Source organism: Hibiscus syriacus, unplaced genomic scaffold, assembly GCF_006381635.1.
Source record: "Hibiscus syriacus cultivar Baekdansim isolate YM2019G1 unplaced genomic scaffold, ASM638163v2 tig00116962_pilon, whole genome shotgun sequence".
Taxonomy (NCBI): Eukaryota; Viridiplantae; Streptophyta; class Magnoliopsida; order Malvales; family Malvaceae; genus Hibiscus; species Hibiscus syriacus.
The window spans coordinates 4,227,274-4,252,973 of record NW_024063488.1 but is presented as its reverse complement, the minus strand read 5'-3'; the positions used below and the strand labels follow the sequence as shown (position 1 = coordinate 4,252,973).

Here is a 25,700-nt window from a genome sequence, read left to right as displayed (position 1 = left end):
GTGTGGGGTTTCATATATTATATTGGGTGGTGGGACCAATGGAAGAATGGTCAGTTCTCACATCTACACAGCTTAGCAACGGTGAAAGGTCGTGGATACTACACGTAAATACAAATCCAAGCGTATTTGCTGCAACGTTCTAATTCGAGTTTGTCTCTTTAAGACCTTTGTTACCTTTTGGGACTTTCTTCACCCTGTCTTTATCCTTTTACCATTCTTATTCAAACCCATACCATCATGACTTCAATCATCGCCTTTCTTCATTGCGGGATCTAATGCTTATATTCTCTTACTTGCAACAGGTCTTTGTCCGTCTTCATTTAAATTCTGTCATTTTTCTTAACAAAGCAATAGAGATTTAAAGATCTAAGATTTATTTTAAAGTAGCCAACGCTACATGTAAATCCAGTGCGATATGAACAGGACAATTACAAGAACTAGAAATCAAATTTCAGCCTTTATATATATATATAGATTTTAATCAGATGTCACCACAACACATTAGAGATATTATAACATATAATCGTTTACATTTGTAAAAAGTCTGATTAAAAAAATAAAAGTATTGTCATATTCTTTATTTAAGGTTTAAATTTTAGAATTTAAGATTATTTTTTTAATATTTAGAGTTAAAATTAAAGTAAATATATTAGGTAAAATAAAATCTATACAACTTACATATAAAATAATGATTATTTTTTCTTCTTCTAAATTATTAATTAAACTTGTGCTCGACCAACCAACATTTTTGGCAGTCCCACTCATTTTGTTTTTGAATTAAAGGAAGACTATTACAATGAAATACTAGGAGCGAGTAAAAGCAGGACCATGAAGGTCTCGAGTAAGATGATGTATTATCTCCTGGGGAGATTCAATGTATATGCATGGTTGATCATTTGAAACAACGATAGATTTTGCAAGGAAGTCTGCTGCAGCGTTGGCTTCACGACGTATAGAATGAAATCAACCTTCCATTGTTTTGAAATAAGGCTCGGGATAGATCTGACAATAGACACTGGGCTGGATGCGGCTGTTGAAGAAGTCACAAGTGTTAGAGCTTCCGCACAGTTCGTTTGGCATTGGAGGTGCTCGAGTCTTTGGGACCACGCTAATTGAAGTCCTTCAAGAATCTCCCAGAGTTCAGCTTGTAATGGGGAGGAAATACCAACCGCTTTATTAAATCCGACGATCCAATCTCCATCCTTGTTCTGGATGATGCCACCTGCCGATCCTAGAGAGGAAATATGATGAACTGCACCATCCGTGTTGAGCGTAAACCAGCCAGCAGACGCTGGTCGTCATTGAATAAGTTCCGGGCGAGAAAAAGCAGTACCGATCGAGGAATCAGGCGTCGTAGTGATGAAATAATTAGTCCAGTTTTTGTTGTGGTTGAGTAATTGATCATTAGAGAGACAGTCCCACTCATTTAATTGTGCGTTAGTGTTTCACTTTCTGACTTGATTTTTTTTTATTCTAATATTCTATATTTTTCATCAATATCTCTTATTATTTTGTTTAAATATTTTGTTTAAATATGTTATCAAATCAAATAATAAACCAATATTTAATTAGAGATATCAGATCTTCTTAACGCAGTTTGATTAAATGAATGTTTGGTTTTATTTTATATAATGATTTTGTATCACCTAGAGTCGGTTCGACAATCTGTTGATTTTTTTAATACATTGGAAGTTAATAATTTTAATGATTTAATGAAAAGATGCGAAGAGAGTTAAGTAAATAAAACTTATTTATCATTCAATGCTGATTTTTTTCTTCAATATTTTTGTTTTATTTCCTTTAATTATATTTTTATTAAATTCTATAATTATTAAATAATATACTAAATGAATTATACTTATAATTTAAATCTGAATTTTTATCTTATTTTTAATTTATCAAGCAATACATTAATTAAAATTATTTGAATCGATGTTAACAGCCGCATGATTGAAGGAAAAAAAGAGAGAATAATATATAATTTTTTATATTGAAGGAAAAAAAGAGAGAATAATATATAATTTTTTATCACGTGGTCTTGATGAATTCCGGGCAGGTGAGGTTCCAGAGCAAGTTAAAATATTTTAACATATTTACTTGCACGTGATTCTTAAAATAAAGCGCTGTAACTTTTAGACAAATCCATAAAATAGAAAAATAAAAATGACCATGTAGTTCAGTCGGTAGAACATAAGGTTTTTAACTTTGAGGTCGTGAGATCGAATTTTATGGAGGGTATTTTATAATTTGGAGGTCTCATACGGAAGCTGATCTCAACTTAATATTGGGGGCAGCCTACTATCTTATTTCTCTTTTATCCCATTACATATGGGAACAAGAGACAACCATTCATAAAATAGAAAAACAAAAAGAAGTTTGTTGTTCCCTTTAAATGTCTTGGGTGTGGTAAATAACTTTATAGCCAAATGCTTTAAGTTTTAATAACTTTTTAATCCCAAACTAATAAATTTAAAATGTACAAACCATACATATTAGTTATTAAGAGATTAGTATTATCTTTTGAGGTTTCAGGTTTAAGTATCGCATATACATGAATACGAGCATTTATTATGAAATAATTAAGAGTCTTTAAACAAATATTACTCTTTTTTAAATATATATATAAATATAATGGGTTAGGTGGTAGTAGAATTTAGATGAATTAAGTATTATCTAGTTGTTCTCATTCTTTTGATGGCTCGTTAATATATTGCGTCGTATAAATAAATTATTAATTCTCCTCTTTAATTATGGTAATTTAGTGCTGTAAAGGCCTTTGTCTAAATGTTTTGATGGTTTGATTATTATCCATCTATACAAAATTATTATGATATATAATATTATTGTTAGTCAGAGACGGCTTTAGTTTGTTATGAAAGTTTAATTGTTAGGCATGTTGGTTAGCATGGTTGTATATATACATCAGTTTTGTATTATTTGAATATGCACGAGAAAACAAATTTTCATTTCTCTTGCTTGAGTTTTACCACTGTTATAAAAATTGATAAAAAATTCACTGTGATTGAGATTTTATGTTGGTATTTCAAAGTTTAGGGTTTAATATTGTTAGGATTATCGGAAGCTCGAATCGACAATCGGAACGGTTTTGTAAAGAGGGGTCGGAACGGTTTTGTGTTTAGGGAGTAAGGAGATTGAAAGATAGAAAATTACACAGCATTTTAGAGTGGTTCGACTTTCTCAACCAAAGTCTACATCCACTACCTTAGCTCCTCACCAAGGATTTCCAATAAATTCACTAATTTGTTATTTCTTTTAAGGACAAAGAGTAACCTTACAACTCTCTAGTTTTTCCGGGATAAACTAGAACCTTTTCCCTAGCTTTTACACGGGATAAGCTAGAACCTTTCCCCTTTACAAAAGGATAAAAGAGATGTAAACAAGAAAACCTCTCTAAGGTAGGTATTTACAAGATTGAGCTCACAAGAACAAAATATTTACAAGAGAAAGATGAAATAAGAATGAAAAACTCTTCTCTTGTGTTTGATTGCTTGAATAGTTGTTCTCTTACTTCTTCAAGTGTCCTTAGCTTGTATTTATAGCTTGGAATGTGTTTGAAGTCATATTTAGCCATTGGGATGTTTTGGAGCCGTTTGGGAATGATTTTTCTGTAAAAATAGGCTGTCCAGAATGGGGGAATCGATACCCCTTCATAGGGAATCGATACCCCTTCATAATATTCAAATATTATGACCGTTGGGCTGATGAACAGTGAGGGGATCGGTACCCTCAAGGGGGAATCGGTTCCCTCCGAGTAATCTGTTATTTCTCGGAGCCAAACCATACAAGAGAATCTGTACCCGGGGAATCGATACCCCTAGGGGAAATCTGTTCCCGCGGAATCGATACCCCCTGGGGGAATCTGTTCCCTCTGGACAATCTGGTTTTTCTTGCTAAAATCCAATTTTAATCAACTTTGAATTATTTTTGAAATCTTTTGAAAACTTTGAATAAATTCAATTCAAGTCCAAAAATATTTTACCTTTAAATTTATTATATCGAAACATATTTCAACAAATATATAGTAAAAAAAAAAAAAAGAATGGAGTTTCAGAACGGTCCAAAGACATCAATTAGTTCAGATTTTTTATTTGCAGCCACATGATTACCATTGACAACTGACTTGTCATATATAGTCATCCCAGAGACATTTTCTCTACCCTCATTAGTGTGAAATGAGACACCTGCAAAAGGATCATCATCATCATTCTGTTCGGTGGTCAGATTTGCAGTATTTTGATTATTAGGGTCTTTCAAGGAAGCATCTTGTCCATCATAATCATCTGGATCACCAGTGTCTATCAGGTCAGGCATTAGAACAGAACTGGTCACAGGCTTTAAAGGCCTTTCCGAATTACTATCCAAATCTGCCTGTTCCCCATTCAAAAGGATCAACACCTGTTTAACAATATCACATATATACGTCAACTTCTGCATCGATTCCGTTCACGCAGGAAATTGTATCTTACCAGCTATAAATCAGCATCAAAATACATAATATCTAATCAAACTCGTATAAAATTAAGGGTCATGAGAATTAAAGTAAGGATTAAGCACACTGAACATACAAAGATCATGAATATGGTCATTTATGATGAAGGGAAATAAAAAAACAACTGAAATATAATGTGATCAAGAACCAATCCTAAAACATCTTGATCTAGCAAAACACACTCCGAGAGAGAGAGAGAGAACAAAACCATACAATCATGGCACCAACAAACAACATTCTAGATTAGTCCTTGAACTGTAAAAGAATGATGCTTTTTCGGGGTTAAAGTAAAAAAAAGGTTGACTAACATAATTACCTTGTTGGCCTTTTCTCTGAGAGAGGCTTGGGGAGACTCAGAACATCTCAAAACAATATCCTTATTCTCAGTAAAATATGAAGCCACAATTACAAAATGGACTCAAGCACACATATAGCTTTCATGCAAACCTGACAATAAAAAAATTCTTGTCGAGGTTAAAAAATAACTAAAAAAGCAAATGTTCCATTCATTATTTTGGAAGATATCAATACAGAATTATCACCAATATGAAACATGATCCCATAATAAGAACAGAATAGTGTGATTGCATGATTGTCAAGAGGTCGAGATGATAATCAGTTGGGTAGGTTACCTGCGTAAAGCTAAGTAACCCCCACTTTCTGTGGCCTTGTCATCAAATGATTCAATACATAGAAGCGAAGAGTTACCTGCCACACTGGAGATAGAAGCTTAGATTCAAGGGCATGGCTTAAAGCCAATGCATCAAGCTTTGCAGCCTCCACAAGAAAAGCCTGAATGTCATCTCGACTAGGTTGTAGACGTACACCACCAGATGTGACTATGGTTTCCAACAATCTCTCTTCACGAGTTTTAGACTCTGAATGATTTGATCTAGATTCCACACTTGTTTCTGCCTTTAATACTCTCGAATCCTGGCCCCAAGGTCCACTAGAAGTATTCTTAGAAACCCCTTGAGTGTCATTGTGCAATTCAACTGGATCATACCTATCAGAATGGTCAATTTCTGTAGTCAACGACCTTCGAAGTGTAGGACTTCTGTAGTTTCCATTATCATTCTTTCTAACTGAATGACCCTGAGTGAAACTACTAATCCCCTGCTTGATAGAAGCACTTCCAATACCAACTACCTCACTTAGGAATGGTTTCTTCTCATTTGGTGACATTTCGAAGTCTGTGTTGCCAAATCATTCTATTCGTTTTGTTAAAGTCATCTGCTGGAGGAGGCTTACTAGTATTATTTTCCTCTGCAAATATAGCAGAAATGGCCTCGTGAGCTGTTTCCCGCACAGCCTTATTAAGTGCATCCCCCTTCAAAGGATCCGGCTGCCCCTTGTAATGAAATAACTGGCGTACAGCTACTGAGTTCCTCTGCATCTCTCGCCTAAACTCCTCACCAGACTTTCCCACCGCATATTTTATCAGCCTCAAAGCCTGCAAAAATCCCACCACCCACTGAGTATCACGTTTGAATAATTCAAAATTATGGAACAACTTGCCTACACATTAAACATGCAACATTTACTTGCCGAAACATCTACGCCTTAAAAGGATCTTAGGCTCCTAAAATTGCTATTTTTTTTATAGACTCTCTCTTAGTTACGATTATATGCAAAAACAAAATGATACTTTGGTACTGATATTTAACAACTTCGCTAAAATTTTATGACCATTACTTACACCTTAACTAAAATTGAGTTGAAGTTCTCAATTTTTAAAAACTTCCCCAGGAAAAAAAAACAGCTAAAACAACAGATAGATTAGAACAGTATGGATTCCAATGTTCCATAATTCAACCAAACCAAAAAGAAAATTCAAAGCAAATTGAATCAAATTACCTTCTGCTTGACAATAGGACTTTTGTGATCTAGTCGTTTCAAGATAAACTCTGACACCTCTTTAACAATACTAACATGCGATGATCTCGAGAGCTCGCAGATCTCTTCTAACTTATAAACAGGCGTTACTTTATCTTCATCCGAGGTTGCTCCGTCGATCATCCGCGATCTCCAGTACGATTCAGCTGCTCTCCTGCTGGAATCAATTTAGAAGTAAAATAAAATAAAAAGGACCAAAAAAAAAACATTTGATTGAATTTCGAGGTTTAAGATCGATCTCTTTGCTTGGTCGGTTGTTTGAAGCAGGGCTGTCAGGAATGAAAGGACCGAAATTATCGAGACTAATTAGGAAATTGAATAGGATTCGATAAAGGCTTTTTCCCTGCTCTCAATTGTGCTATTTGATTTCTTCTTTTCCTTATGCGGATTAGAGAAAGAAAGACCAAAGACCAGTAATCTGAAAACCTCGAAATGTGGACAGCACTGTATGAATAATATTCATGTTGCTCGTTGAATTATCCCAAAAAAAAAAAGCTTTATTGATTCACGTTGAATTTAAATTCGATTTTCAGACAATTATATATATATATATATATTAGTGTTATATAGGTATATATCATATCAATATGTAATCAGTTGTACCATTTTGTAATCACCACTTCAATTGATCACTAAGTTGCAAGGGGAGAAAGGTGGGCCTAATGTTCTACATACAAGAACAGCGTCATCACAAGTATAAAAGACGTGTAAATGAACAAGCTTACAACTGTCTTCTTCCAATCACACAAATAAAATGATTAAAGAGATATTCCTTTGTTTTATCTGAAAATGAGCTATGGAATCTGAACAATTTCTATTAAAATTTTGTGAAGTGACTGCGGTTTCGAGAAGAATGGGCAGTGATCACTCCCTTTGATCTTAAAAAACTCCTTCGGGTGGGTTTTCTCTTACTAGCTTTTCTTGCACGTCAGGCGAAAGAGCACGGTCGTCCAATGTCTGAATGTAGAAGCGCCGCCCGGTTCCGTATTTTTCGGGGCTCAATGACAGTTTCTCCATGATAGGTCCTAGTGGGGTGGATCTCATGGACACCATGGCCAAAGCGACATCCTGGAAGGAACCAAATACCATGTTGTAAATAGGGCTACATTTTCATAACCAAAATGCAGATAACGTATACAACATATATTGGCTCCAAAATGGCCATGGACAATTGCCCTGTTGCAAGAAAGGAAGAAAAAGAACAATGAATCCTAACCGTATAGTCCGAGCAGTGCTCATAGATGACCGAAGTTAACGTACCTTCGTAGGCGATTGATTGAAATATAACCCTTTCATCAGCTGTTTCTCAAACATGAACACTGTAGGAGGCTTATCTTTGCCATTTCCATGAATCAAAAACTGTGACTCTTGCATGAATCGTTCAGCAGAACCAAGCTGCAATAAACAGTTTTTGTTTGATATCAGTCCATGACAAAAAATAACTACGTGTGATGATTGTTCTCCTCGGGTCTAGATAACATAAGGGAATGGTAGCATGAATGCTCATACAACAGGCAAAGTAATTCAGTGTATTCCGAAAGAAATCGTCTAATGGAACTTAGATAAGACAGCCAGGCATCGACAAAATACCTCTTCGGAAAACACGTCGAAAGGTCTCTGACCGTTAGACACCATTGTAGCACAAAGGTAAATGGCTTTCGAGATCTTTTCTGGGAAATGCTCCAAAGCATAAGAAAGGCAAGCGCCTCCGCTGCTATGACCCACCAAAATAACCTGCATGTATAGTTCATTAATCAAGACAATTTAACATAACAAGATGGAAAAGCTTTGGCAGTATCAACTGTAGCCTCTTACCTTGTCATCTTCAGGAAGGTTCTCTAGATACTTAATCAATGGTTTCGAGTATTCTGCCAATGTAGTGACCGTGTTTGTATCCGTGAGATTAATACCAGAACCCGTGAGATCCAATGCAGTAGGCTGAAGGCCTACTTCCTCCAAATGAGCAATCGTTTTATACCAACACCAAGCTCCAAAGCCTTCCCCATGTAGCAGAACAATCTTCTTGAACTTGATATTTTCAAGAGATTCCAGTACCTGCAGATAACATGATATAGTATCAGACATAAGTTTATTATAGAAAGGAGTTATAAGGTTTAAAATGTTATACAAAGAAATTTAGCACTGATCTTTTCACCAGCCTTAATGGACCATGATCCACATCCATATCTTCACAGCACAATAGAATAAAACATGCTTTTGATTGCTTTTCATAAAATAAAATAAAAAGATTTTGAGGGCTTATAAAGTCTTAAACTTTACAGAGATCGGAACAAAAAGTGCATATCGTGAAACTCGTTAAATTTTGCTAAAAAATAAACTAGAATAGATCCCTTTATTTTCTCAATTAAAATTGCACTAATACTCAAGAACTAACTTGGATATATAAAATAGCAGAATGCTAAAAGCACAGTGAATTAACTAATGTTTTGGCAGGCTCTCCTTTGTTTTCTGATGAAAAGCAAAAGCAAAGCTTATTGCCCCTTTTGTTACCAGCTTGACCATCGACTAATATTGTTTTTCAAGTTTTTCAATCAATCATAAAATCACACTATTTCATCATATATCCAGTCAATTAAAACAGTAACATAATAATTACATTTGAAAGACAGTTAGGAAAGCAAACATAAGTAGTTTAATCCTGTTATTTAAAAATAAAAACAAATCCACCTTTTTTTCATTATTGGCTAATGGATCAGTGTGCCTTCTGGAGCTGGTAGAGCCAATTCTCCTAGACATGGATCCATCAAATCTCTGAGACAGTTGGTGCTGATGCAGAGCCATGGACAAAGCTTGCTTATGTAAGAACTCTTCTTCTGCAAGCATTTTTCTTTGAGACCTTCCCATTCTCTTGCTTCTCGATCCATTATCTTTCGTGTCTTTCTTTGCCCTGCAAATCAAGCTATTACCCATCGCTCAAAAAAAGTTGGAATTCTCTTTTAACACAACTCCGGAAGCTTATGGGGCATTTCTGACGGAAAATGGAAGAAAGTCGAGAAATTTTCCAGGAAAGGTAGGGTTTTTAATGAATAAGAAAACACCCTTTATATAAAAGGATTAGTTGGAAAATGAGAGATTAAGAGAGAGAGAGAAAATGAAAGTAGGTAAATATAAGAAAAAAGAGTTGGGGAAGAAGTAGGTTATAAAAGCAAGATCAAAAGAACGATAAACAAATGTGTGAAACAGCTCCTTAAATCAAAGAGCCAACTAAATTTAATTGCTATTTATTGTTTCTGGATACTCTGATATGATCTTGTTTTGCGAAAGCAGGAGACTTTCAATGCTCTGCTCTCTCTCTCTCTCTCTCTCTTCCCCGTAGAAAATCATTTTTATTGCTAATTCAAACCATCACTTCTATCGTTTTGATTTTGTTATATTTTATTTTTATTAAAATTGGGGTATTAAAAGTAAATCGTTGGTCATAATTTAAATTCTTGCCTTGATTCAACTATCAAAGGTGGCTTAATGTTAAGCACCTGACCTCTTATTTAAGAGCTCGTTATGGAGAATATTTGCTGTACTCTTTGGTATTAATATTTGATGATCATATTTACTCTAAATTAATGATGTATTCCGTTAAAATTATCTAATTTAACAAATGTCAGTTAAATAAAATGGGGAATTTTATTTTGGCGATACCCGAGATCGCGTTGCGAATTATCGATCGCATTGCGATTTAGTTGGTCATTTTGGCAAATCAAAAAAAAAATTGGTTAAAATCATATATTATAAGGCATTTTTGATCACTGAGGTTATTTTCTCTATAGTTTAATAGTTAGAAATGTTTGGTAGAGTACAAGGTTCTTAATTTTGGGGTCGTGAGATCAAGTCCCACGGAAGACATTTCATAATTAAGAGGTATCATACTGGTATTGGAGACAACCTACTATCCTACCTCCCTCCTACTCTATTACATATGGGAAATAGGGTCAACTAATTTTATTTATAGTTTAATAGTTAAAATATGATTTATTGATAATTAATTTAAATTAAATATTATGTAAATTTATTATCGTTTATAAAGATAACTCTTTTAATTTAATTTGTTCCATTAGTAATGTCAAGTTAAATTTAAGGTAAAAACATCCATAATAGACTCGAGATCATATTTGAGGTAAAAAAATTCTAACCCAACTCGAATATATATATTATAGTTTTACTATTGAAATCGATCGAATAGGGTAGAATTTGGCTTTTTGAAATCACTTAATTGATTTTTAAAGTTTCATTAATAAACCGAATGCAACTGAGTTTTATATGTACAGGTAATTGAATCTACATATTTGACTTAATTTATAGTTAAATATAACTTTTGAATGAAACTCTTTATTTGAGACTTTTATTTTATGTTATTTTGTCTGTAAAAAAATATTATTAAGCTAATTATATTATATTGTTTAAGTGATGTCAATTTATATTAATTAAATAAATTACAATTTTGGGTACCGGATTATTTTATTTTATAATTCCTTCATACCAATCACTTTTAAAAATAAAACATTCATCATTTTATTATTTATCATATTATTAAAATCATATATTAATAAAAATAAAATGTTCGTTCACTTTTGTTTCAATTTAGTTTCTTTCAAATTTTGGAGAGTTTGGGTCATTATGTTTGAATCTATATCAAGTCTCGGATCAGATAAATCAATTTAAATAATCAGATTCGAATCAAAATTTTCAAGTATACCATAAATATGAATTCGTTAAGCGGATAATTTTTTTAACTCGATTTAGTTTACTTATAATGTTTAAATTTAAACCTTCTATATTACTCAAGAGATTCAATACTTCACGTTACTATATTAATTAATAATTAATGGGTTTTTTTTACATACTCTATCTTTTTGTATCATCCTTTGTTGCTAATAACCTTACATTCAAATTTTAAATTTTTAAAAGTGTATCAATATGATGGAAACCCTAGTGGGAGTAACCACAGAAAACCTACGGAAGATTTCCATACCGGGAGCGACAGGCCACCGGATATCCCATCACAAGAGGTGGAGATGAGCTTAATCAGCGAGAAGGAGAGAGTGCTAAAGGACGTGTTTACATGAGGGAAGGATGGTGGCGTACCCATGCAAGATAATATCATTGAACTTCACCATGAGACCAACAAGATTGATGACCTTATCTCAATCATACATCAAATAGAAGGAAGGAAATCACATGCCGCTATGGTAATCGGGAGCTCCAAGTTTAGAGTAACATCTTGTTCGATGCTAGAAGAAGACGAGATTGTTTTGAACGAATGTGATTACATTATCGAAAAGAATGTGGAATATCCCCTGATTAGATTTTCGGAGTGCATACATAGTTTAATCGATAAAAACATGCAGAAGTCAGTGATAGTATGCCTTCTTGGTAGGGCTATAGGATTCAAGGCATTAGAATCAAGAATACAAACTCTCTGGAAACCACAAGGGAGATTCCAACTGATGGATCTAGAGAACAATTATTTCATCATTAGATTAGAATGCGAGGAAGATTACGTTAAGGTATTAATGGAAGGCCCCTAAACAATTTATGGCAGCAACCTTACGGTACAACTATGAAGCCACTCATTCTCTACTCTGAAAAAGCATAATTCACACGTAGTGGTTTAGATTAGACTATCGTTATTCAACATAATTGCCTCAATGATAGGAAGTGTTGTGAAGGTAGATTACAATACGAGCAAGGGTGAACGGGGCAGGTTTACAAGATTAGCTATTCTGATAGGCCTCAACAAACCCTTACTACCGTACATAGGAATCGACGACTTCATCCAAAAATTAGAATATGAAGGTCTTCAACTTATCTGCTTTAACTGCAACTTGTATGGACACACAAATGAGCATTGTCCATCACTTGATCATCTGATGGGTCCTGCCCAAAAAGAAGGAATGAGCACTCCAGAGAATCATCAACATAACCAACCGGAACAAAGACTGGAAAACAATCAACAGGAGGACATGTATGGTCCATGGATGGTGGCGGAAACAAAGCGTCGCTGACCACCAAAAGAAGCTGTCAATACCAATGTTCACAGCAACAAATGATCGAGGTTTGCAGTCTTACAGGGAAATGAACACACAGGTGAACCAGAACAACAATAAATTACAGAAGAGGTGCCGATTTTGGAGGACAAAAACTAACATGACAAAGGAAAACAAGTAGTAATCAGGGGAGAAAAAGGAAAGAATCAAGGGAAATACAAACCTAAACAGACGCCAAAGATCATTACGAAGAAACAGAACCTAGAATGCACAAATCAAAAGGAAAATATTGAAGTAATAGATATAGAGAACCATACTCATGCCGGTAAAAGCCAAGTTAGACCTGAACAAAACATAGAAACATCCGTAAAGGAACACGTGAGAAAACAAGAAGAGTCTATGTTATAAAGCATCAAGGTGGTGCAAAGCCGAGAGGGACAAATACCCGAGGTGGTAATACAATAAATAACAAGGGGAGAGAGCAAACATATTGTGATAGCAATATTAGAAAAGGGTGGCGGTGCTAAAGGAGAAGAAAAATGAAAGAAAAACTTAGGAGCAGGAGGTCCTATTCGATCAAACAACGAAGACTCAAAATGAGGGGTAAAAATTAGGAAGTATTATGACTTACGGCCTCCGAATAAACCCAAAATCACGGACTGGGTGGATTTAGTAGCTAACCGGTTGAATTCCCTCATACCTCCGAGCTACGACACCACAAGTCCAAAAATCAGCGAATTGGAAAAATTCAAGGAAAACACAAGTGTTGAGGGTTTGGATCATGAAAGGCAGGATAGTGAACTGGTGGAAGTCAAGGTTCAAGATAGAAGACATTTGTGACGTAGAAAAGCAGATAATGCATCCATAAACAATTTTTTTAATGATTAAGTTACTATTTTAGAATTACCAATGAGTGGCTGGCCATTCGTTTAGAAGAATATTCAAAAACATGATCCAAAGAAACAAACCACAAGTGGTGGCACTAACAGAAACCAGAACCAATAAAAAAACAACAGAAGACGTTATCAAGAAATTAGGCTTCGCAAACTCCTTTCAAGTTGAAGCACAAGGATTCAGTGGTGGTATCTAGATACTTTGAGGGAGAATATAGATATGAAAATACAACAAGTAGCCAACCAATTTGTACATGGAAGATGAAAAACAAAAGAAAGCAATAAATGGTTGGTATTTACTACAGTTTATGCAAGCCCACAAGTAGAGTGAAGAAAATTACTCTGGGATAAACTAAAACAACTTGATCCTACTAGTAATGAAGCATGGGTTCTAGGAGGTGACTTCAATGCAATTTTGAGTTGGGACGAAATAAGGGGTGAATCCCCACGAGGAAATGGGACAAGCAAAGCTTTTGCGGATTTCGTCTTTGACCTGGGACTACATGACGTTCGTTTTGTAGGTCCTAAATTCACTTGGCAAAGAGGCAATTTGTATCAAAGATTGGATAGATACTTAACCAACGAGGGTTGGCTCAAACAATATCCAAATTCTTTGGTTACACATCTTGATAGGATGGGGTCAGACCATCGTCCAATAATCCTCCAAACAAAAAAAAGAAGAGAATGAACAAACAAACCACTCATTCTGCTTCATAGCCTCGTAGAACGATCACCTTCTTTTCAGGGAGTTCTTGGAAAACAATCTGGACAACAATAAGGACACAATAACAAATGTGGAAGAATTCAAATCTAAAGTATCAATTTGCAACTAAGAAACCTTTTGGGACATCGACAGGAAGAAAAAAGAGTTGCTCGCAAGGTTGAAAGACATAGAGAAAACATTGGACAAAGCACATTCAGACTTTCTAATTGAGCTTGAAAAATAATTGAAAATAGAACTCGACATTATACTGGAACAGGAGTAAAAACTTTGGTTCCAAAAGGCAAGACAAAAATGGATCTTCATGGAGATAAGAATACCAAATGTTTCCATGCTTCCACTATGAACAGGAGACGAAAAAATACGATTGTGGTGCTTAAAACAGCAGAAGGAACATGGTGCGTTGATCGGGAGAAATTGAAAGCAATGGCGGTTGAATATTACCAAAATCTTTTCACTGGTTCGGGTGTAAACGGACATGGGTGTGAGGTGCAAGGAAATTTCCAATTATTGAGCCAAAAATCAATGAAGCACGACCATTGTCAGTCACTAACGAGGAAATCAAGAGAGTAGTGCTAGAGATGAATCCATAGAAACCACCAGGGGCAGACGACATGCATGCAATTTTTTTCAACGAAACTGGCGGATAGTGAGGGAATCGGTTTGCCAACTAGTCAGAAAATTCTTTGAGGATGAAACTCTAGATGACAGTCTAAATCACACACTTATTATCCTAATTCCAAAAGTCAAATCCCTGGAGTACATGAGGCAATTTCGACCGATAAGCTTATATGAAGTAGTGTACAAAGTAATTACGAAAATCTTGGTTAATCGGATCAAACAATACATTCCAAACTGGATTTTCCACACACAAGCTAGCTTTGTATCGGGTCTCTCTATAAAAGAAAACACTATCATTACACAAGAAGTGGTTCGTTTAATGCAAAAGAACACGAGAAAACGAGATTGGATGGCCAAAAATATCGACCTTGAAAAAGCTTATGACCGATTAGAATGGTCATTCATCGAGGATACACTTTAAGACATTGGAATACGCACAAATAAGAAGATTGATCATGCAATGCGTGTCCTCATTAACTACACAAGTATTATGGAATGACTCTACAACAGAGTCCTTCAATCTTACGAGAGGCATCAGACAAGGCGACCCTCTATCGCCATACCTATTTGTGATGTGCATAAAGAGGTTATCTCAAGCAATAAATGGGGAAATGCATAAAAACCTTTAGAAACCTTCTAAAACAAATAAGAATAAGTCAGAGATCTCATGTTTCAAAGATGCTGCAGAAGGATTGGGAGGTCAAGACCACCCACGTGCTTCGGGAAGGAAATCAAACAGCGGATAGACTGGTCAAGATGAACCTAACAGGAATTGGACACCTACACAGGTTCACTACACCGCCCGTTGAATTGAGGGAACAACTGGACATTGAAGGATGCATTAGTGATTATATTAGGTAGGTTAGGATAGTTGGGTTATTAGTTTTCTTTTGTTGCCGAAAAAAATAACCTTGTACTCTCTAAAATTCAAAGTTTAAATTCACCAATTTAAAAAAAAATGAAATTTACTTGTTTTTTTAGAATAATACATCAATAAAATTATGATATTTTATTAATTTCTAATCAATTAATTTTCAACATTATAAGTACGTAAATTAAGGTGTCCGTATGAAGGAAGCTGAAGGATAGGGATATCACCATCCCCGACTGTTTTCGTTCGGTTCAATAAACCATTTGCAACGCCATGAAAATGACTTCATCCCATCCCTTCCAAATAAACAAATGAAAGAAAAAGAGTGACGCTGAGTTCTAACTATAAATCCGTGCATCACGCCTCATACATACGTGTTTCTCGTTCAATATTATTTCTATGATTTAGGAAGTGGCCATATCATATCAGTTATTATTATTATTATTAAAATATACTCCAAAAATTATATTCCAAAAACATATAATAGCTCGAGTGATATTAAACCTATTGAATGGTTTATGTGGTAAAAAATTTTTTTCTAGCGGTTTTGAATTTAAATAATTGTGTCTATAGAGTATGTATGCATTATCAATGATTAAAAAAATAGAATATAAGATGAGTGAAAATAATAGAAAAATAATTAAAACAAAGAAGAAAGAACATGGAAACCGTTCATAGAAACCCTGGACCTAACTTCTGTTGCTAAAGCCTTTTGTGTATTCCTTAATTTGAATAATCCTTGATGCCAGCAACCCATCACTATGTGTCTCTTTCCTTAGAATCCTCATTTTCTTTACCTTTCCCCCCCCCCTAATATGCAAAGAAAACAAATGGAACTTTATACATAGGGAATTCAGGGTTTTGCACTCAACATCACAAACAAATAGCTAAATAGCATAAAATATTATAACGTGAACTAGCCTTTTCTGCCAAGGATCCCGTTAAGAGTCCTCTCTTGTTTTTTTTACCATATGCATGAAGCAAGAGCTTCTAGATGTAGCTTAGATTTAAGATTAATTAAGGCTGCTTTAGTAATTTTGAACACTGGAGCAAAATATACAATTAATATGTGAGGTGCTGACCATAAATTAATGTTAGGGACACATTTAAGATTTTATTATAATTTTGTCCATTTCAAGGACGCTGTTCAATGAGCCTAATTTAATGATGCTTGACCAAAATACTGTCCGTTTTTTATGCTTGACCAAACTACCATCTCCCTCTCTGCTATGAGTTAACTAATTTGATGGCCTAGTTTGTCTCCAAACTTTAAAAATTATCACTTAATTATTAGGGTAACAGAGAATCCCAGATGTGACAAAAGACAGTTCATGGTTCATGGATAAAGCTGTAATCTTCTAATAAAATCAATCATAGGTTGGAGGGCCTTTTAGTTTATAATAATAAAATAGATACGGAAGGGAATATTATGAGATTTTTTCGGTGTTGGATTTGTTATCCGTTTGATTAAGTAGAACTCTCCCATACCATGTTTCCTTTTGTCCATTGTCAGTAGCAAGCCATCCCTACATCCATCATATCCTCACATTCTTCGTGTTGCCAATGGCAGGCTCCAATCTATGCCACACAGGGTCGGTCGATAAGTTTAAACTCGAGTTTAATTCAATTTAGTAATTTAATGTCAGGTTTATATTTTTCAACTGAATACTTTTAGTCAAATCTGCATATGTATACCCCATGAAAATATAACTACAACGGTAACCTGATTTTGGACAAATATAGCTGTACTTTGTTCCTGAGGAACGAGTGGTTTAATTCAACGAAACACTCTCCCATGGTCATACGCTGGCATATCGGAATTAAAGCAAACAGGCCCACCATTCGGACAGTGCCCAGTCCATCTCGTAAACCTCCAACCCCAATTTCATTCCTTGAAATTCAAAGGAATAATGTTTAAAAATGATTAATAATAATCATTCATTTTAATATGCTAATTTAATGCCCATTTCACATCTTTTGAAAAAAAACAATGACCAAAAGAGATATTTTGATATAGTTAGTGAACATTTTTTTTTATCTCAACCCAAATTTAACGTGGATGATGAAATACTTAACAAAGAAAAAGGAAAGTCATGGAAAGGGAAAATGAATCTTAAGAATCCATGTAAGAAGCAGTCTCCTTTTTCTTCTTTTCACGGCCTTCAATTTGTTTAAACCATACTTGACAAAGAAATGATCTAACAGTCTGAGTTTAAGGCAAGAATACACCATGCAACCTCTCTATATAAACCTGCTGCTCAAAATCCAAACAAGGCACCCCTCTATTTTGGTATACCCTAGCTAGCCCCTAGAAATGGTGTGTGTTGGTGTTTTGTTTGCATGCAAAGGCTCTAGGTCTGTGAAAGACTATGTCCTGTCAGCTTTGGTTGTCGTGGCAATTCTTTTCGGCTTCAGAATACTTTGTTACATCGTTCTTCGCTTGTGGAAGTGGGAGGATATAGATCCCGGTGCTGATGACATGAGTTCGAATGATGGTTCGGAAACGCAGACCCAAAATACTAGTCATGCACATACCATTTGCCTAAGGCCAGGATTGCCATAAACCAGGTAAAGCGTGCTTGTTTTCTCTTCCATATCTTCCTGCGATGTATTTAAGGGGTTCTGCACACGATATATAACCTTTGGCTCGTGGAACCTGAAGACTGTTTCGACTTTCTTACTACTGGCTAAATAAGCAGTAATTTATAGAATAATGCTTATTAATTGGCGCAAAAATATTTTTATTATTGGTGTAATTAGAGATATACAATTCCTATAATAACCGTTTCTTTAAATTTTGTGTAATATGGAAGGCAAGTGCTTTTTATATATTTTTATTTTTATGTTTGAATATAGGAACATAAGTTGTTTGAGATCAAATTTTAAATTTAATATAAATTAAAACTTAAATAATATCTTTTAATAATATATCATCAATTTAATCGATACATATTTAATTATGTTTCTTTGTACCTTATATATATATATATATATGTTGCAGATACGATTACTCGAATTCAGTATATAAGAGAACAATATTCCTTTTAACCACCGAGACTATTTGATGAATTGTTAAAATATATATTTTTTATATTAACAAAAGATATTATCCGTAATTCTCTTTTATTGTCGACAATATGATGAACACTCGACTTATAGATAAATATTCTGAGAGCTTATTCTACTTACATTGATATGATAATCTAATGTATATGGTTTATTATGAATACATCGCTTGGGACTCGTCGAATCTCCATGTCTCTGCATCTCACTCGGTCTTCTTTTGAGCGTTTTCTTGCTTTTCTCGTTGATGCTTTACTCTCGCTCCTTCGTTTGCCTTTCCTCCTATGACACGATCTCTCGTGCCAGCTTCTTCGGTCTCCATGGGCTCGAATCCGATTTCGGATCCCTCGGTGTTCCTTGGTGAAGTGTTGCTTTTATCGTTTTTCTTTTTTTGGGGTATTCGATTGGATCTGCTACTTTCTTCCTTTGATTCAATGTTACCATCAGTACATTAGCTGAATGAATGCCGTTTCGTTGCTCAAGTGTGATAAATGGACCCGGTTTGCTTAAGTTTCCATTTTTGAGCTATGATTCACCGTTTTCTTTTGATTATTGGAACCTTAACTTGTGAATAGATAAATTCAATCGTTTATTTGTTTCTCAAAATTAACATGTTGAAAGACTGGATTTTTTAGTGTGCTATTTGACGTCCGTAGTGAAACTTTCACCGGACAGTGGATAAAGATGGCCGGTTGATCATTTGAATTTACGTGGGAACTAATTTTGGAATTGGTTCCCCTCTTGACTAACTTTCCCCAGAACTTTAAAATTAGTACTGGAAACCAATCACAATCAATTTGAGTTTGCCTACTTGTCTGTTAAATTTGTATCAAGTTATGAGGAAACTGTGAATCGATATTCAACCCTCTTTATTGAGTATTGCTGATTATCAATAACTAATCATTGATTTTCTTTTGGTCATGTGTTTATGTCATATGAGTTTTTATTCTTCATATCAGAATTGAGGCCATTTTCTTTACTTTAATGAATATTTACTTCTTTACTTTGCGATCTACATTATGATGATTTGCTTGTTTCTGGTATTTGTTTTGTTGAAGGCCATTTTTCATTTAATAAATTTATTTCATACTAAAGACCTGATTTCATGTTAAATTATATAATCTTAACTCCCTTGGTTTGTGCCCATCTAATTCGTATCATTGGCAAAAGGCAGATCGAAAGAAGGCAAAACAGTTGAATGGACATCCAAAGATTTAGTCAAGGGCTTGGAGGCGTTTGTTCCACCATATGAAACACGTCCAATCAAAAACATGTATGAAATGGGTTTTGACCATTGCTTTGGTCTTTGGTTCATTGCCACATGGCTACAATCAAATTTAATGGTTGAGAGTGGTGCGTTCAAGGGACGCTCCACTTGGGTTCTGCGCCAAGCAATGACCCACACACCATTTATCTCAGTCACACCCCGGCATCCTGAGAAGTACTTGAAAAAGGGGCCCGCTTATGTTGATGGAAATTGCACATACTTTGGTGGAAAAGATTTTGTGGATTTTGCAAGTGTTGATTGGGTGAAGGTGCTGAAGAAGCGTGAAATTTCTGATTTCAGCCGGATTCTTGTTTTCTTTGATGATCATCAAACTGAATTGAAAAGGTACTTAATGCATCCAATTATCCTTGATCTTCTCCCTTAGCAAGTTCAAAGTTTTAGGTTTCATTAGAGCTGATTTAAGGATGCTTTCTTGGTCTTGCCATTTATGATTTTGAGTTTATTGTGCTTATGTTGTTGGAATGAGCTTCAATGAACAGACTAAAGCAGGCGTTGAAAACTGGCTTTAACCATCTTGTTTTTGAAGTCAATTATGTTGAATATTTAGTGAAGAAACACAGAATACAAGTATATTGAACAGAAAATGAATACCACATCTGGTTTACAACTCCTCTGTTGTTTATATACAGCTCTTCATAGTTGTTATAGTCTTAACAGACTTTGTAACTAACCATTAACAACCTCAACTAAACATTAACAGCCTTAACTGCTAACAAACTTCTAGAATCACTAAACAACATGCACTAACTCATTATACTAACAAATTATGATACTGGAAATGGATATCATTATTCATTGAGGCAGATATGTGACCAGTTCTACATAAGAGGTAGATGCTCTGACACCATTTTTATCTGCTTTTCTTTTATTCCTTTCTCAGTTTCTGATATCCTCACATTTGCTTTGCTGTGGCCCGCATCCACTTTTGTCTTCTGTCATTCTGTTAAATTTATATCCTCGAATTCCATGCCTGTACTCCCCCACTTGCCATACCTTCAGCACGATCTTAGTAGGTATATCCTTAGGTTTTGTAATGGTTGGGAACTTTGGATGCTTACTTACTCCATAGATCTTTTCATTCTTTAAAATGTATCATAATCTTCTGTCACGTGATTAAATATTTGAATGGAATGGCTTTCCCTTATTTTTGTCCTCTGTTATTACATAATTTCTCCTCCTAAATGTGTAATAGGTTCTAATTGCCTACCATTCTATTCATCATCTCATTGTTTGATTGCTGCATAACCAATCATGTTTTGAGCTCTAGGACTGCAGTGAATATCATGTTACCAGACCAGACTAGAAGGGTCTATGCTGTTACAAGGCCATTGTGTCTTGATTGGTTCTTTTTATTTGCTTTTCCTGGAAATTTATAACTAGTATAACTCATGCTAGTAAAAACATATATAAAACAAACCCGAGCTTAGTTAGACTTCAATAAAGATACAAGGAAATCTTTGTATATCAGTTTATGAGTAAAAATACTGGGTTTCAAGGAAAATGTTATGATTACATTTTTAACAGTAACAAGATATAATCTTCTGGTATTCTCATATGACTTTATTCGTATTAGTATCGTGTATTTTCTTTTGTTGTCACTTGTGTTTAGATGTTAGGTTAGTGGTATAATTTTTATGTACATGTTCTGTTGGCATGAAGAGAGATTTCTGGTAGTGTCTTAAGTAACTCTTTCTTTTACGAGGCTTGGTATTTCTCTCATGGCTTATATTTCTTCTTAAAACTCTATTTTCAGTTCCTTCTTTAATTCCCCAGGTGCAATGTAGCTTTTTGCATAGCTGAAAATACTCAATTTTGTTACCGAATTGTGGACTTTGTTCATTCAGGAGGTGGCCATAGCTGCTTTAAGGACAGCGATGAAGCCAGGATTAGATCGAAAAGAAAGAAATTCTGGGAGAAGGCTTGTGGATACAGATGAACTGTATGGGCCACATGAAGCAGGTTTGTTGAGTCGATTTTTTATGTCTATTGGGAGCTACCAGCAGCAGCTGGTCCTTCCCTCACCCACCAAACTCGCTATGATCCTGCCCGTGCACCAGCACCTATTGTTGAAGATGGCCTGTATCGCATGTTTCAGCGGCTCGGTTTGACAGGCTCGAGAGATCTGTATTTAATGGATATACACAGATGGCATATCTGCAAATTTCCAAACCAGAATCAGGTATGTTTCAGCTTCACCAGATGAAACTTCTGTCTATATTTTTCATTTCTCTATAGCAAGCTGAGAGTATTTTCTTGTTGACTTCAAAAAGAACCCGTGGCGTCCAGTTCTTAGGATCATACGCCAAGATGTCTTTCCAATGTAATTTATTTATGCGACAATCAATCTAGTTCACTATCCACCTTTTTTTTTAATATGAACAAGTGTGTTCGGTTGAATAATTTATGTTCACCATTATTTTGCTGTGGAAATTCAGACAGTAAATCTTAATTGGGGTTTGTTCCATTCCCGTTAAAATTAATTCAGAGTTGTAGTGATTAAAGTCATTAGAATAGTCCGAACTTGAATTATCATGAATTAAGTGAAAAAAGCAACCTAAAACCTGTCCAATAAAATACCAATCAATCAATCAGTGTTGGAACATAGACAATCGCCACATACGTTCTTGTGATAATTCTAATTTTTGTAAAATAATTATAGTGGTAAAGTAGCATGAAACCAATGACTGAATAATTCACATATAATGTCAGCAAGTTGTTGGTTTAGTGGTAACTTTCATATAGACGTAGTGTTTATGGTTCTCATCTTCTCTTAAGATATAATGTAATTTGGCCCCATGGAATTCATAATATAAATTGTAATCACAAAGCAAAAGGTTAAATTGATGGGATTGAGATGAAGTGGGGTTTTCTTCTGGAACAAAAGCACGCCTCACTTATGGAATTCCTACACTTGTCACCCAAGCTTCAGATTCATTGCAACTAATCAATGCCTTTTTTTTTTTTTTTCTTTTCTATTCCTTTGTCCCAGTGATTACAACTTACGACTGTTCCAATGGAGGCCGAGGCAGGCGTGCTCTTCTTTTTTTAAATAAACAGATCGGCAATCAGCAATTGACAATTGGTAATCAATCCTTTTACACAGTACTCAAAGTACACAAATTAAGTTTAAGATTAAACAAAACAAAGTTCATCTAGACAACCTTAAAAAACAATTGGATATGTCTTAAATGCCATAATTTGTCCATTACAAAGCCATTTCTTGGCTTAATTCAACTAAATACATCAAACTGTAATATCTGAAAACATATATATATATATATATATATATATATATATATGTATGTATATGTGTATAAACACACACACACATATATGTAGTTCTTTGAGTAAAGTTCTGCATAGAGTTTTGAAGGCTTGTTTTTTCCATTAGTTCTGGTTCTTGCATTTCTCCATAGCCCTTGGAGCTGGAAGCAATCAAAATAGACTAACTCAATATCAAAGGAAAAAGTAATAAAGCTAAACAAAATCTAAAGCAAGCTAATTTTCAGGTTAAAGATGTATTTTGCTTTAATCAAATAAGGAATACCTAGTCCAATTGCCTCTGAACCTTTCATTATTCGCAGTCTCCTACACGAATCGGTGAACATCCTGAGTAACAAAGATAACAAGGTGAAGAATTAACATAATAAGAAAAACTAATTGCAGGAAATCTGACACCATGAACATAGGCCAGCACGGCTGTATTGCAACGTCAAATTTACACAAACAGACGAACAGAAAGTGATTATGTAGGTGGACTTAGAAAGTGATTATGTAGGTGGAGGACTTAGAAAGTGATTATGTAGGTGAAGGAGGACTTACTCCCACGGAACATCTCCGACGAGCATCCAGTCACCGTCCTTGTCTTCATATGTCAGCACGTACTCGGATCCATGGAGAAGATCCATCAAACGACTCTCGCTGAGACCGTCTCGCGCAGGAAGACCATTGGAATTGCACTGCCCTGAATCAAAGCCATCCACGCACATAAATCAACATACACTTGATCTAGAAATCATAGTACGTTTCAAAACAAAATTATATCTTAAGAGCAGATATCAGAGATTAAGATAAATTATCTTAGAACTAGCATGAAAAATCAGTTCTTTGAGAGTTGAGAAAAGGACAACTTTTACAAAAGGGTAATCTTGATACATTTATCACACAAAAAAAGTATTGTATCGAGGGATAGATATACCAATAGTAAAACAGCTGAACATCTTTTCCAGAGCAGATGAGAATTCCATATAGTTATTGTAGGTCTTGAGATCAACCTTCCTCAGGTATGGTGCTCCATCCATGCTCACTTTTACATAGATACAACCAGTACTTTCATCACTGTTCTTTGCCAAATTAGAGGTCATGCTGTTCTTCCTGAATGATCTAATTGGTGGCCATCCCACTACCTGTGCCCTGTTACACACACAAAAAAAAGTTTCTTGCTAAATAATTGATGTAAAAATTATAAAATAAACAAACAAACAGGTTTGAGTACAAACATACTTTGAAGCAGGGGCACTGGCATGCTCATTTACAGGAGGAACAAGATTGTTTTTATCTTGAACTAGTTTTGGAGACTGTGGAACACCGACGACCTCTTTCATTACAGACACAGATTTTCTTGCTTGCTGGCAATTGGTTTTACTGTCCAGACCTCCTCTAGGAGAGGCCAAGACAGCACATTTAGCCAACTCAACATCAGATTTACCATTCATATCGAAAACCCATTTCCCATTAGACCCATCAATGGCATCTGAGAAACCCCTCTTAGCTCCAGACACCAAATTCTTCAGAGGGCTACCAGCAAAACCGTTGCTTTTATCATTATTCTCCAAGTCTTTACCAAAAAGAGAGGGTTTTCTCTCAGGAGACTGAGAACCTGGTAAACCAAGCCTCAACTCAGTTTCTTTGAGATTCAGACAAGTGTCGTTGGCGGTTTTGCTGGTTTTTCCTTCAATGGAGGGAACTGAAGAGGCTGAAGAAGAAAAGGAAATCTTCTCAGAGCTTCTCTCCATTGAAGAAGTCTCTGCTAAGCCTATGTAATCATGTTCCAAAGGTGTAGACATCAAAGTACGAAATTCTTATCAACTTCTTTTCTTAGAATACATACAACAAACAAAAATGAAGAACATGAAAGCTAATGTAAGAAGATACAGAGAGAGAGAGAGAGAGAGAGAGAGAGGTCTTGTTAAGCTATGGGGGAGAGCTGGTTTTTGATGAAGCATAAAAAGGAAGCTTCTTTGGCCTTTCTATAGATGCTTAATTACCCTACTATTATTACCCGACAATTTGTGAATATTATTATCTCTTGTATTTTACTTTATCATAATCGTATGTGAGGAAATAATAATAATAATTATATTTAAAAATATTTTGGGTTTATATAAATTTTCTACTATTTGTATATAAAAACCATATTTATGTAATATTAGTCAAATCCTGCAGTCATCTTTTAGTTTATGATGTATTTCAATAAATTTTATTGTGTCGTGCTCGTTTTAGTAATAATGTAATGTTATAGGGAAAATTTTGCTAAGCCTTTTATATTATACCTCTAAAATACTTTAAAGTTTACAGATTGACAAAAACTTTATAATTAAACCCAACATCTTTTATTTAGAATTTTTAAAGATGTTCAATAATTACATTGTTTTTTTTTTAATAAAAAGGTTGTTTTTCGATTTGTCGACCAGACATTGCAATAAAAAAAGAACAAAATTTTGTGGCTTTTCACATGTCATACCTGTAAATGATATTTGTTTCTTACCAATGTAATACTTTTAATCAACAAAATTGTCTAATTGATAAACAAAAGCTTGCATTCAACAGTCAACT

At 34.8% G+C, this 25,700-nt stretch overlaps 2 protein-coding genes and 1 pseudogene across 2 annotated transcripts; all 3 read right to left on the bottom strand.

The window, feature by feature from the left end:
- Positions 1–4,052: 4,052 nt before the first annotated feature.
- On the bottom strand, positions 4,053–6,574 carry LOC120190361 (annotated as a pseudogene).
- A 605-nt stretch (positions 6,575–7,179) lies between these two features.
- On the bottom strand, positions 7,180–9,736 carry LOC120190241 (putative methylesterase 14, chloroplastic). Its single transcript, XM_039193346.1, has 5 exons — positions 9,095–9,736; positions 8,222–8,461; positions 7,997–8,140; positions 7,667–7,801; positions 7,180–7,474 (listed from the first exon to the last, which is right to left on the bottom strand). Exons 1-5 carry the CDS (start codon positions 9,335–9,337, stop codon positions 7,286–7,288), a joined length of 951 nt encoding a protein of 316 aa, XP_039049277.1. The 5' UTR covers positions 9,338–9,736; the 3' UTR covers positions 7,180–7,285.
- A 13,514-nt stretch (positions 9,737–23,250) lies between these two features.
- On the bottom strand, positions 23,251–25,062 carry LOC120190041 (auxin-responsive protein IAA27-like). The gene is made up of 5 exons (XM_039193168.1): positions 24,369–25,062; positions 24,064–24,278; positions 23,688–23,829; positions 23,413–23,474; positions 23,251–23,290 (listed from the first exon to the last, which is right to left on the bottom strand). Exons 1-5 carry the CDS (start codon positions 24,929–24,931, stop codon positions 23,253–23,255), a joined length of 1,020 nt encoding a protein of 339 aa, XP_039049099.1. The 5' UTR covers positions 24,932–25,062; the 3' UTR covers positions 23,251–23,252.
- Positions 25,063–25,700: the final 638 nt, after the last annotated feature.

What these genes read in the sequence shown, in the direction of transcription:
- LOC120190241 (XM_039193346.1), bottom strand. Translation starts at nt 9,337, where the DNA reads ATGGGTAATAGCTTGATTTGCAGGGCAAAGAAAGACACGAAAGATAAT. An exon ending in ACCTTCCTGAAGATGACAAG is followed by an intron (nt 8,141 to 8,221) that starts GTAAGAGGCTAC and finishes CTATACATGCAG; the next exon opens with GTTATTTTGGTGGGTCATAG. An exon ending in TCAATCAATCGCCTACGAAG is followed by an intron (nt 7,475 to 7,666) that starts GTACGTTAACTT and finishes GGTTCCTTCCAG; the next exon opens with GATGTCGCTTTGGCCATGGT.
- LOC120190041 (XM_039193168.1), bottom strand. Translation starts at nt 24,931, where the DNA reads ATGTCTACACCTTTGGAACATGATTACATAGGCTTAGCAGAGACTTCT. An exon ending in GCCAGTGCCCCTGCTTCAAA is followed by an intron (nt 24,279 to 24,368) that starts GTATGTTTGTAC and finishes TGTGTGTAACAG; the next exon opens with GGCACAGGTAGTGGGATGGC. An exon ending in TTCAGAGGCAATTGGACTAG is followed by an intron (nt 23,291 to 23,412) that starts GTATTCCTTATT and finishes GATTGCTTCCAG; the next exon opens with CTCCAAGGGCTATGGAGAAA.